This window comes from Desmodus rotundus, chromosome 12 (genome assembly GCF_022682495.2).
Source record: "Desmodus rotundus isolate HL8 chromosome 12, HLdesRot8A.1, whole genome shotgun sequence".
NCBI lineage: Eukaryota > Metazoa > Chordata > Mammalia > Chiroptera > Phyllostomidae > Desmodus > Desmodus rotundus.
Genome location: NC_071398.1, coordinates 37890844 through 37903755, shown reverse-complemented (window position 1 = coordinate 37903755; position 12912 = coordinate 37890844). Strand labels below are relative to the sequence as shown.

The 12912-nt window shown below is 55.5% G+C and overlaps 1 protein-coding gene across 6 annotated transcripts; it reads right to left on the bottom strand.

Annotated features, from left to right (window-relative positions):
• LRFN1 (leucine rich repeat and fibronectin type III domain containing 1) lies at positions 1-12698 on the bottom strand. 6 transcript variants are annotated; one of them, XM_053915833.1, is made up of 5 exons: positions 12576-12698; positions 9886-10003; positions 7714-7768; positions 5675-6896; positions 1-1881 (listed from the first exon to the last, which is right to left on the bottom strand). In XM_053915833.1, exons 2-5 carry the CDS (start codon positions 9937-9939, stop codon positions 984-986), a joined length of 2229 nt encoding a protein of 742 aa, XP_053771808.1. In that variant the 5' UTR covers positions 9940-10003; positions 12576-12698; the 3' UTR covers positions 1-983. The 6 variants fall into 6 exon arrangements, with proteins under 6 accessions (XP_053771808.1, XP_053771806.1, XP_053771809.1 ...); XM_053915831.1 differs by having other exon boundaries at positions 5675-7114; positions 9971-10003; XM_053915834.1 differs by having other exon boundaries at positions 9971-10003.
• Positions 12699-12912: the final 214 nt, after the last annotated feature.

Genomic DNA, 12912 nt, shown 5'->3' with positions numbered 1-12912 from the left:
CCTCTAAGTCTCTCAGAGGATAAGAAATTGTCTCCAAGTCTCCCTGGTCCCAGTCAGCCATCCTTCCTTTGGTCTCAGTCCTTATGATATAATCTAGGTCACCGCCCCCCAGACACAAGGACACACACAGACATCAGCAGAGCGGCCTCAGACACAGAAAAAAGTTTAATTCTGCTGCGGCGGAGGGTCTTGGCTCCGGTATGGAGAAGGACTTTGTTTTGGACTTTGTTCATGTGAGGATTTATTTGGGGAAAGTGGAAGGTATGGGGAGTCTGGTCCTTCCAGTGGGACCTGCCCGGGAGAATGTGTAGTGGGGGTAGGTAATCGGGGAGAGACATGGAGACTGGTCAAAATATGGGAGGGCATAAGAAGAGACGATGGAGCAGAGAAAAGAGAGACAAATAGGAAGGAACAAAGACATTAGACAGAGAAGACAGAGAGTGGAACAGTGGGAAGGAGGGGAACAGAGAAAAGGGGACCCCAAGCCAGACCCGACAGAACCAGGGAGGTGAATGGGGTGGAGGTGGGGGCTTTGGAGGCCGCCGCGGGACAGAATAGGATCTAGTCCAGCCAGATACAAGAAATGGGCCCCTCGCCCCTGCCCCGGGTCCCGGGCGGGGGGAGGGGGCTCGTGTCTCAGTGCTGCAGTGTTTGTGGGACCCTGCCCCTCCCCGCGCTTCGCTGTGTAAGGCACCGGCTCCAGCGAGGTCCGCGAGTGCGAGTGCGCGGAGGGAAGGGCAGGAGTGGGCAAAGAGTCCTTGGGGGAGGAGACCCTGGCGGCCCGCCCCCTAATTGCCCAGGCAAGAGGGCGTGGCCTCGAGCTTTAGACCGAGGCAGCAGCGCCCCCTCCAGGGAAGAGAAGGGCCGGTCTCCCATTCAGTCTGAGCTCTTGACGCTGTGCTTTCTCCCCAAGTCCTGCCCCTGCGTCCAGACGGCTGGGCGTTTGTCCACCGCGCCCAGGCGTCCTGGCGCCCGCCCGCCGCTCACACGGTACTCTCCAGCATCCACTCGGTGCTGGTAAAAGCCAGGCGTGCCCTGACGGAGCCCAGCCCCAGGTCTCCGTCCTCCCCGGCCGCGCCCCCTCCAGCCACGTCCAGGTGTGGTGTGGATCGGTGGCGCTTTGTCCGCCGGGCGCGGCGCGGGTAACTGTGGCTCTGGAACAGCGCCCCATAGTCCCCGTCGAACGAATAGCGCTGCTGAGGCTTCGGCCGGGCCGGGGCTCCCCCAGGAACCAGAGTTAGAGTGGAAGGCGCCGAAGCTGGCGGCCCAAGGGCCCCAGAGCGGCTCCTCCGAGGACCCAGTGCGGCCCGAGACTCATCCCCGGAGATTTCCTCGGATGGCAGCAGACACAGCGAGGTGGCAGAGCCGCCCAGGGAGCGTCCAAGGGCTGCCTCCGGCTCTGCGGAAGTCATCTCGACCGTCATGGCCTTCGCTTCGACCGTCGCCGCATCCGGGGTAGCCACCTCCCGTAGCGCCTCGTATTGGTCTTGCGGTGGCGGGGGCACGGCCTGTGGCACACCTGCGCCGTTGGTCTGTGAGCACACGTGGCTGACCCGCGGGGGCGACCTGAGGCCCTTGACGCGGCGGCTGTCTCCATCTCCATAGACCTTGTAGCGGATCATGAGCAGAACGATGAAGACGAGGACTGAGGCGACGATGACGCCCCCGATGGCAATGATCATGGTGCCACCCAAGAAGTGGGCCCTAAGTGGGCGGCAGGGCGCCGGATCCCCAGCCGTGGTAAACTGCACACAGCCCACCACTCGCGTGGCTGGTAGCGCAGTGGCCCCGTCGTCATAGACCGCCAGCACACACAGGTCATAGGCTCGGCCCGCTGCCAGATCGTTCACCAGGAAGGTCTGGCTGGTGGAGGGGATCATCCTGCGGGAGGTGGAGGGATCAGCGAGGGGTTAGCTCCACTCTGAACCAAGCTGTTTCACTTGCATGCCCCACCCATGGTAACCAGTGGAAACCAAACGAGGCATCCCTACCCCTTTCTCACTCTCTACTGGGACAACAGTAGCCATGCAAGCAAGAAATTTCCAAACGCTCAGGATCATTGCTATAGGCCACACCCTTCATCTGTGTGCCCTGCCCTCAGACCCTGTCTGTATCATCTCTCTCCATAGGACAATGTGTCATTCACGTTCCCTCATCTACATATCCTAGCCCCAGCAGGAGAGGCGTGCTATAGTTTTTATGTCTTCCCCTCAAGGGACAGGATCCCTCACCATATTAAGGGCAACAACAACTACCATCCAAGGTCTCTAATCTATGTATTTCCACCCATTAAGAGGCCCTATTACTACAGGCTACTACCCCTATCAGCATGGCATAGTGGGGCAATGGATGCTCTCCTAGTTCCTTTTCTTTTTTTTTAAATTTTTATTTATTGGTTTGAGAAAGAGAGCAAGAGAGAAAACCTATTTTTGTTGTTCCACTTATTTATGCTTTCGTTGGTTGATTCTTGTATGAGCCCTGACTGGGAATCAAACCTGCAACCCTGGCATGTCTGGATGATACTCCAACTGAGTTACCCAGCCAGGGCCTCCAGGTCCTCTTTTCTACAAATTCCTGCCCTTTCAGGGAAATCATGGTACAGGCCACTCCCTTTATCTGCATGTCCCACTTTCAGGTAAACACATCTCCTAGCTTCATCTATCTTCTTGGACAATTCCCAAGCCCCTCAACTACATATTCTGGTCTCACACTTGGCAGTGGCACACTGGGCATGGTTCCCCTACTGTGCCTCTTTGCAAGTCTGCTCTTTGCATGTCCTGAGACTGCTCTGTGTGCATCCTGCCCTATACTGACACAAGCCACCAAATCACACCCCCAGGTAGGTCTCATCTATAATTGGGTCAAATGTAGCCAAGCAAGCATACCCCTTTGTTGCTCTGGGCCCCTGCCCTCAAATTAGGGGCAATGCAAAGAAATGGTTAAGTTGACAAGTCTGCGAGCCAGACTGCCTGGATTTGAATTTCTCTTCTGCCACTCGCTAGCTGTGACTTTAGACAAGTCTCTTAAACACTCTGTGCTTCATTGCCCCCAAATGGGATATTAAGAATTAGCATATCATAGAGATGATGTGGAGTATGAATGAGTTAACATACCCAAAGCCTGGCACTTCATAATTTCATCACAATTGGCTTGCATCCCACCCTGTGTCGGCCAGTAATTTTTGCTGTGGCTCACACTCTACTGCCAGTTGTACCCCTCCCTGTCTGTAAGACCATTCCCACCAGGCCTTGCCCCTTCGGGTACACCCTTCCCGCTCTGTTGGCCATGTCCAACCTTGGCTAACCCGGGACTGCCACATCCACATGGAATTGCACTCCCAGCACTCAACCTCACAAGCTCTCCTCTCCTACAAAGGCCTTAGTGGGGCACCACAGACAAGGCCCACCTCTTCATCTGCATGGGACCATGAAGCAGGAGCTCTACGTCCTCTGAGAGGCCATGCCCCCATCTCCATAGGCCTCTTACCTCTCAAAAGTTTCACTTTCCCTCCAGGCCACCTTCTGGTCCTGAAGCCCACTTCAGTTGTCCCACCTCCTAGAGGTTCCCCACCACCAAGAGCCACCCTCCCAGCTAAAGGCTTCAAGTGAGGGCCTTACCCCCTCAAAAAGGCCTATCCAATTCTCCCACTCTCCCTTTGCTTTCCATTTAACAGACCACCCTCCGCCCTTCCCTCCCAACCTTGGACCCTAGGCTATGTCTTCCTTTTCTTCCCATTCTTCTTGTTCCTTCCCCTAAAAAGCCAGTTGCTAGGGGCTCCCCCCCTTTTCAAGGACAGAGGCTGGCTCCTTAAGAAAGCTTGAGCCCATGTGTCTCTAATTGGCTCTGAGACCCAAGCAAGCAGCAGAGCAGGCTTCTGGTTGGATGTCATCTCCGCCCATGGCAGCAGTGAGGAAATTAACCCCTGCAGCACCATAGCACAGGCATCAGCAATGGGGGACAGAGGATTGGAACTGTGGCCCTCAGGGGAAGGGAAGAGCTCCCAGGTCTGTTGGCTAGGGACAGAGGGCTATCAACATCTGAAAATATGCAGGGTCTGGGGGCCTGCACACCTCTCTGCAGCCCACCATGTAGTGGCCATAGGTTTGAGAGAAAAAGAAAGAAACAGAGAGGTAGAGAGTCACAAACCACGAGTTATTTACAGAAATGTATTACCCATCTCCACGAATCCCTGCTTGGCAAATGGTAGGTGCTCAATAAATGTCTGTTCGTGTTAAAAGGGCAGGATTAGCAGTTAGAAGGGTCAGAGCTGGAATCCTGGCTCTGCCACTGTCTGTGTAACCTTGAGCAAGTGACTTCCCCCACTGCGCTTCAGGTTCCTTATCTGTAACATGGGGGGAGGGGGTCATCGTCAGGCAGCAGAGCTGAAAAGATCAAATGAGGTAGCATCCTGGGTGGTACTTTATCAAGGTTTTTGTTTTGTTCATTCATTTTCCCGAATGTTGGTAAAACTGGGCCAGTGTCTGATCTATCTTGGTGGCCCCAGGGTCCAGTATGGAAACTGGCATGCGGTAGGCATGTACTCAGTGTTTGGTAACCAGATTCTAAAAGAGAAGAAAATGAGGATGACAGAGACAAAGGAAAAGAGAGGTATTTCCTCATTCAGCCAACAATGGGAAAGCGCCTACTATATACCAGGACTGTGGCCAAGAGAACCCTGGGAAGGGTGAAGATGGAGGCAGGCTTTTTGGTGCAGGTCTACGCACCCCCAAGAGCCGGGGCATTCTCAAGGGAAGTCAAACACAGGATTAAGCATTCAGCAGGTGCTCTACAGTGTGCGTGAGGGAGACAGAGCCAGGAAAAAGGAGAGCCATTCATGAAGCCAAGAACCACTTATCAGGTGCCCACTGTGTACCAGGTCCATGACTGGGAGACATACTTAAAAAGCTACCAAGACAAAGGACACTGCAAGGCCAAGGCAGTAAGTCAGCATGTGCTGGCCACCTCCTTCCTCTGGGCCCTGAGCTTCCTGAAGGCAGGGACTGGTCTTTCCGTCTCCCTGTGCCCCAAGCACCCCGCTCAGGGCCTAGCACAGAGCAGGGGCTCAGGGCCTAATGAGGGCAGGAGGGAGAGAAGGGACAGATAGAGACAGATGTGAAAGTAAGAGAATAAGAGAGATGATGGGAGAAAGTAACTTTTTAAGTCTGTGCACACCATACAAGTCTGTCCACACCCGGACAATGGCTTCTAACCCAATGGACAGTGAAAATAACATATTTACATACTTTGGTTTTCTGTTCTATAATGTACCCAATGTGTTAATACAGTAGCACTGGCATATAATTTATTAATATAAATGTAACTGTTAAATACATGGGTATTTCATGCTCCGAAATGTTTAACTGACAAGGAACACAATCAAACACCTTTGGTGGGCAAAGATGTGGCCCATGAGTCCAAAGGGCCATAGGGACCATGCTGGGCACAGTCACTGTACAACCCCAGTGCCCAGTCTGGCTCATGTGGGTGCTTAACAAAGATTTGCAACGCGCATGAAAAACAGAAAGAGGCAGTGAGACAGAAATAGAGATGGAGGGAGATAGGGTAACTCTGCATGGCCATGTAGAACTCCGACTGAACAAGAAGGCCAAGGAAGTGGGCAGAAGGGAGGGAGGGCCCTCGGGGAAGGAGGCAGCCCTGGGACTGAAACACCTACCTATAGACGAGGGAGTCATCAGCGGAGCTGTTGTACTGGACTTGATACATGCGGATGCCAGGCACCGGTCTCTGCGCTGGCCAGCGGATTAGCACAGAGTTGGACGTGAGCTCTGCCGCCACCAGCCGGCGCTCAGCAGCTGATTCGTTGGCACCAGGTCGGCCAGGCGTAGCGATGTCAGAGGAGCCAGGCTCAGTGAGAGGTGGTGGGGCAGCCGGTGGGGGCGCCATTAGAGGCAGGGGCACCACGCAAACCTCCACGGGTGCCGTGGCTTCCCCAGCAGCATTGGAGGCAATGCAAGTGAAGGTACCACTGTCCCGTAAGGTGGTGATGGTTACATCCAATGTCCCATCCCCTCGAACCCGGGTCCGGCTCGAGTTCCCCAACAACCGCCCGTCAGGTGCCACCCAATGTACCACCGGCTCTGGGTCACCCACTGCTCGGCATCGCAGGCTGACCGCCTGGCCCTCCACCACGAGAGCCCGGCCCCCTGCCTGCCGTGTGATCAGCGGGGGTTCACACAGGAACTCCTCTTCAGGGATGGACCAGAAGTAGCGGTCAGTGAGGTGCTCAGGGGTGGCACATGTCTCCAGGTCATCCTCTCTGGTCAGCCGCCGGAGCCACAGCAGCTCGCAGTTGCAATGCAGGGGGTTGCCACCAAAGCTGACCGTGAGTGGCGTGGGCGGCTTGGGCCCGGGGCCTTGGGACCTCAGGAAGAGCCCATCAGGGGGTAGTTTATGGAGGCGGTTGGAGGTCATGTCCAGGCGAACCAGTTTGTGAAGCTGAACAAAGGTACCTTCCGCAATGTGGTCGATGAGATTGTGGTCCAGAGTGAGGGTGTTCAGGTTCACCATCTGGCCTACAGCCTCCCAGGGCAGGGCCTCGAGGTTGTTATAGGACAGATCCAGGTCCTCCACGGTGGACAAGAAGGCGTCGAAGGCCGCCGACTCCACCCGGCGGATCTGGTTGTTGCCGAGGATCAGGTGCCGGAGGTTGCCCAAGCCACGGAGCTGGTCACCACGTACCTCAGCCAGTCGGTTACTGTCGAGGTGCAGGGCCCGGAGGGCACGGAGGTCAGCAAAGGCGCCCGCTGCCACTTGGCCGATGGTGTTACGGGAGAGGGTGAGGTGCACCAGGCTGGTCATGTTGGCGAAGTCTCGGCGGCGCACTGCTGCGATGAAGTTGTCGGTGAGCCGCAGCTCCACCACACGCCGGTCGATGGCTGGCGGCACAAAGAGCAAGCCGGTCTTGGCACACAGCATGGTCAGTGTGGGCGCCACGTTCTGGCAGATGCAGCGGCCAGGGCAGGGCTGGCCACGAGATGCCCCCACCCAGAGTAGCAGCAGAAAGGACAGGGCAGCAGGTGGTGGCGAGAGCAGCGCTGAGAAGGGGCCTGGAGCCATGGTGCAGTGGGAAAGCGGGAGGAGCGGACAGTAAGACCTGAAGGAGGAGACAGGTTACCCAGACATAGAGGTTGCTTGCCAGGCTGGCCACCCTGGGAGGTTCTGCTGGGAGTCTGACCCAGATCCCTCCCTTCCTGGCAACCAGGTGCTAGAGGACACTGACAGCACTGATCATCAGCTGGCATGCACTCGTTAACAGATAACCACATTTTAATGCTGCTTGGTAGATTACCACTGTCCCACCCCTAAGTGTCCTGTCCCCATCGCTGCCCCTCCTCTAGGGCAGGGGTGTCAAACTCATTTCCACCCAGGGCCACATCATCAGCCTCAGGGTTGCCTTCAAAGGACCAAATGTAATTTCAACTCCTTAACAGTTAAGGAGTACTTACATTTATACAGTCCTAAAATTATTTCAGCCCTTTGAAGGCAACCGTGAGGCTGACGTGGCCCCCAGTGAAAACGAGTTTGACAGCCCTGCTCTAGGGGCTCTAAGACCTCTCATCATCTCCCAACCAGAGGGGTGACACATGGCCCTGCCAGGGCCTTCTAGTATCCACTAAACATTTTGAAAAATCAGTGCTAAATAGGATTTCAAAGCCATATTCCCTGGATTCAAATTCCAGCTGTGACACTTACTAGCTGTGTGACCTCGGGCAAGTGTCTGAATCTCTCTGAATCTCGGTTTCTTCATCTGTAAAATAGAGATAAAAAACAAGCCTTACCATTGTGAGGGTTAAAATGAATTAATACGCATGGTGTACTACTGAGGAACAGTGCCTAGCACAAAAAATGGGTTCAATACATGTTAGTAATTATTATTATCATCATCAAGTGCCCATTACATGCCAGGCATAGAAGTATGCCCTATTATTAAAAGCTAGTGCTTTGAAATTAAGACAGACTCAGGTTCAAGTCCTGTTTCCCCCACCTGCTAGCTCTGTGACCACAAACCAGTGATTTCCCCTAACTAGGCCATACTTTCCTGTTTTGTAAAATGGGATGATAATTGTACAATCTTCACTGGGTTGTTGCAAGGGTTTGGTGAACTCACTTATGGGCACACAGTAAGTATTCAACAAATGTTAAGGATAACACCCCCTACCCTTTATCAGAGGCAAAGGGTGTCTGGAGGTGGGAAAGACTGAGAAAACCATATCAGTCTACCTGTTCAGTCTTGGCAAGTCCTCCTCGGAACCTGGTTTCATCCAGGACTCTCTGAGCTCCCAAGCAGAGGGCAGACTTCTGTGCTCACATCAGTGGGCACACACAAGGTCCCACACATGCCCCCCCCCACACACACACACTCACACACTAACGCTAAGCCTCTGCTCCAGGCAAAACCTTCCGGCGGGGATTCCCCTGTGGCAGCTGCAGCCCACGACATGTCAGCTCCCATCACAACACGGGATGGGTGGGGGGTGAAGAGGAAAGGATAGGAAGGGGGCGTCCCTGAAACTGTTTTCACCCCACCCTGCACCCTAGTCTCTGCTGGCCTACCTCCCAGGAACCTGCAATTCAGGGCTGTGACCTGATGTGGCCCTGATCCTTTAGCCTGTGGGGAGAGGAACTGTACCTCTGGAGAGCGGGGACCAAGAGTGTCAGAGAGAACGGTGAAGAGACAGCGAGAGACAAAAGGGAGGGAGAGATGGACTGGCAGAAACAGAGGCGGACTGAGAGAGAGAAAAAAGGAGAAAGGATCTAAAAGAAAGGTAAAGAGACAGAGAGCAAGAGACAGAAAAAAATGAGTGGAGGAGACAGAAAACAGAGACTGAGACATAAAGATGAAGAGAGGACGAGAGAGAGTCAGGAAGAGGGGGAAAGGGTGTTACAGAGAGAGACAAAGACAAAGAAACAGACAGAGACTGAGGGAGACCGTGCCTGGGCTGAAGAGAGAAAAGAGGCAGGGCCAGGGTGCCCCACCATCTCTGAGGCCCCTACCACTTGGTCTGGCCCTCCCTCTGGGACACTGTATTGGACAGAAAACCCTGGCCTGGAAGGCGGAACTCCTGAGTTAGGAGGCCCCACACTACACCTGCCTGGCTGTGGTGTATCTAGGGCTCAGAACCCCAGTCTATGGCACAGAAGTACAGAGCTCCGCCTCCCACAGCTGGGGTGGGACTCAAGTTGAAGGAACAATAATAGTAGCAGTAAAAGAGCTAACATTTATTGAGAGGCAGTGCAGCATTGTGGGGTAGAATCTGGACCCGACTGCCCGGGTTCACACCCCAATTCCCTGCTGCATGACTCTAGGGAAGTGACTGCCCTTCTCGGTGCCTCAGTGTGCTCCTCTGTAAAATGAGGACAGTAAGAGCACCTACCTCATCCGGTTGCTGTAAGGATTAAACGAGATAATGCAGTGTAACGTGATTAGGACAGTTCCTGACAGAGTAAACAGTACACGTGTCAGCTGCTATTATTAGTAGTAGTAGTAGTAATTTTTTTTCCCTCTGGCTCTCTCTCAGCCACCAGCAGGCTAGACTACCAGGAGATCGTCCCATGTACACACACATACACATACAAAATGGTAAACCACACTCACACTATTCTCCAAATGCATGGGTCATTTCATGTCATGAAACTCTCTTGCACCCTTTACGGATATCATGAGGAAACCCCTCTCTCCTGACCACCTTACCCCTCCTGAGAGGGGATGCCTCCAGACCTGAGACCCACCCCCCACCTGCCATCCATGCCCTGGCTCTACCATGTGGCCTTACCCAAACATGATGATCCTGACCTTGTCACCACTCCACCCCCCAGCCTTGGGGGCACCTGGCCCCTCAAGACACTGCCATACCCTGCACTTACGAGGCAGGGCTCCAGGCCTCCGGTGGGCTCAGAACAAAACCAACCACTTTGCATCTCTCTCCCCAGACTGAGGCACCCCACTCACCTCTCTTCAGGGAGTCAGGGCCTGGGCCAGTACCTGCAAAGGAACAAAACGACCCTGTTAATATCCTTGTGGTTCCTCTCTGGAGACTTGCCTTGGAGAACATCTCAGCCAGGGAAGTCCCTGGTGTGATCACACTCTCGCCACTCCTGCTTCTGGCTATGCGTATTCTCAGATGGACCCAGAAAGTCATCTCTGGAAACCAAGGAGTCTTGACCTCAGGACTGTTCACTCTCCAAAACCCAGGAGTCCAGGACTTTAGCTCTTTGTCCTCTGGGGTTTCAAAAGGTCAGTGACACCAGCTCCTGCCTCCCTCAAGGCCCTAGAGTCTGGGACCCCACCCTTCTTGAATCCCTCAGACTCAGGAGCCCAAGCCTCAGTCCCTTCCACTCTCAAGACCCGAGAATTGGCCCCACTCTCCTTCTCCTTCAGATCCAGGATTCTAGGCTCCCGGCCTCCTTCTTCCAGAGTTCACATCACAGTCCCCCAACTTCAATGACATAAGTGGTACTGGGGAAGGCTCAGGGGTCCCCATGCTCACCATCACATCACTGTCACACCAGCACATGTGGATAGGCCAAAGCTCTCATGGGCCCACAACCCAAGTCTCTACATCTGGATTTCCATGCACACATCAGCATGGTCTCTGTGCCCCCCGCCCCCCGTCCCCACACTCCACTGGCTGTTGGCCTGGGATGTGGCACATTTGTGTCCATGGACCCCTGGCTGGACCCCAGCATATCACAGTTCATGCCACATGAACCCCAACTCACAGGGCCCAGAAATAAGGTCAGCTTTGTGCCAGGGACACAGGCATGTGTGTGCACACAATCTGGCACACATATATGTTTGAACATACACAACCCTACTCCTGAGAGACCAACACTGACACATAAATGCAGTCACAACATAGACAGACACATACCTTCAAGGCTGACACACCTGCATACAATCACACACATACAACATTGACTTTTTGCACATTCACACACAAAGATGCACACAAACAAAAAACCCATGTACCTACTCTTGCAGACAACCAACTACATGCACCTATAACAGATATCCCTTGCACACTCACCAACACACAGGGGCACACACATATAACAGCTATTCACTTGCATAATCAAAGGTACACAGGTACATGCTCTTACGTGCCAAAACACACTCAGACAACTTCACATATACCCATGATGCACAGTCACAAAGCTGATACAGTCCTACACCAATAAATGCAAAATGCACACACTAGCTGATACACACCGCACACACATACACATAACCACGAGCATACATGTAGATGCTTACAAGGCTGATACACACTCAAACAAGTACACAGGCACAAAAAGATCCACCTTTGCAGAGAAACTCCGAGATGTTAACTCACAACAGACACATGCTCACACAGCAGCTCTGTACGGGGTTTACACACTTGCAGATGCATGCAAAATATCGAACCGCCCTGACATGTCAACAGACAGGCACAGATCCACACTCACACACATACATGGGTACACATCTCTCAGCCCTAAGGCACCCTTGCCCCACCTACTTCAGAGGCCAAAGAAATCCTAACATCCTTCCTTACCACCATACCCGCCCCCACCACCAGAGCACTAGCTAGGGCCAGAGGTCAGAGTTCAGCAAGTCAGGTCTCAGAGGGTTGAGGGAGCTGAGTCCTACAGCACCAGTCCAAGGTAATCCTCTCAGCAGCCGCCCAAAGTTCCCCCAGTCTGGCCATCTGGATGCAGGCAACTCTGGCCCTATCTGCGAAGATCTGGCCGGTGTGGGGATTGAGGTGGGGTGGGTGGGGAAGGGCCGGGTCTGCGTGCCTCCCCTCGGGCCCATCTGTCCATCCCTCAGCCTCTCATCCCTCCATCTGTCCACCTACCAAACGCCCATCCCCCCCCACCCAGCCACCGGGAAGGGGAAGACATGGCCGTCTCCCCCAAGGACCGCTGAGAACCCCCCCCAGTTGACGGGGACCCAGGGAGCGGCAAACTCCCTTCCCCCAAACCCACACAGAGGCCTGGACCTACAAGGCTCTGAGTCCCAGCCCCCCCCGCGCACCCCCCCCTGCCGCCGGCCTGGAACCTTACGTGGACGCACAGACACACACCCTCGGAGACATACAACCCGCAGACACACACACACACAAATGAACACCGGAGCGGGCACACCCGGCTACACAGACCCTCGGATGGACATCCAACCCGGACACAAACACCAAACACAGCTAGTCGAGAGCACATACTGGATGGGGGTGGGGGGACCCACACCTGGGCACACAACCCACGCACACACACCTGCACACAGTCCCTCCGATGGGCACGCAACAGCCCCCCAGAACACAGCCGGAGGGGCAGCCACTCGGGGGCACACACACGCACGGCCGGTCCCAGCACCTCGGCTCCACAGCCAGCACACACCCGGATGGCCACACAAGCAGCGCCGCACACGCCGGCGCCGGGCACACACAGGGCCGCGCGAGCGCACGCCCGGCCGCCGCAGCGCCGCGGACACACACTCACAGGCTCGCGCGCTCACACCCGCGTTCACACCGGCGCCCCCTCCCTCCGCCTCCCAGGCCGCTGCGGGCCATGCTCACCCAGCCCGTGGGGGCCCCGGGCCGGGCCCCGCCGCCGCCACCTCTCTCCGCGCCATGGTGGGGGGAGGGCCGGGGGAGGGGGCGCGGTGCCGCCGCGGGGCCGCCTCCCTCCCTCCCTCCCGCCTCCCGCCCTCCCTCCCGAGCCGCCGCCGAGCTCCGCCCTCCGCGCCGCCCGCCGCCCGAGCCCAGCAGCCACCAACGCCGCAAGGGGGGAGGGGGCTCCGACCGGGCCACGGGCCGCCGCAGACCCCTCTCCACTGCGGAGCCGCCAGCCCGCCCCTGACCTCTCCCCAGACCCACCTCCAGCCCCGCTGGCTTACCGAGAGACCCCAGACCA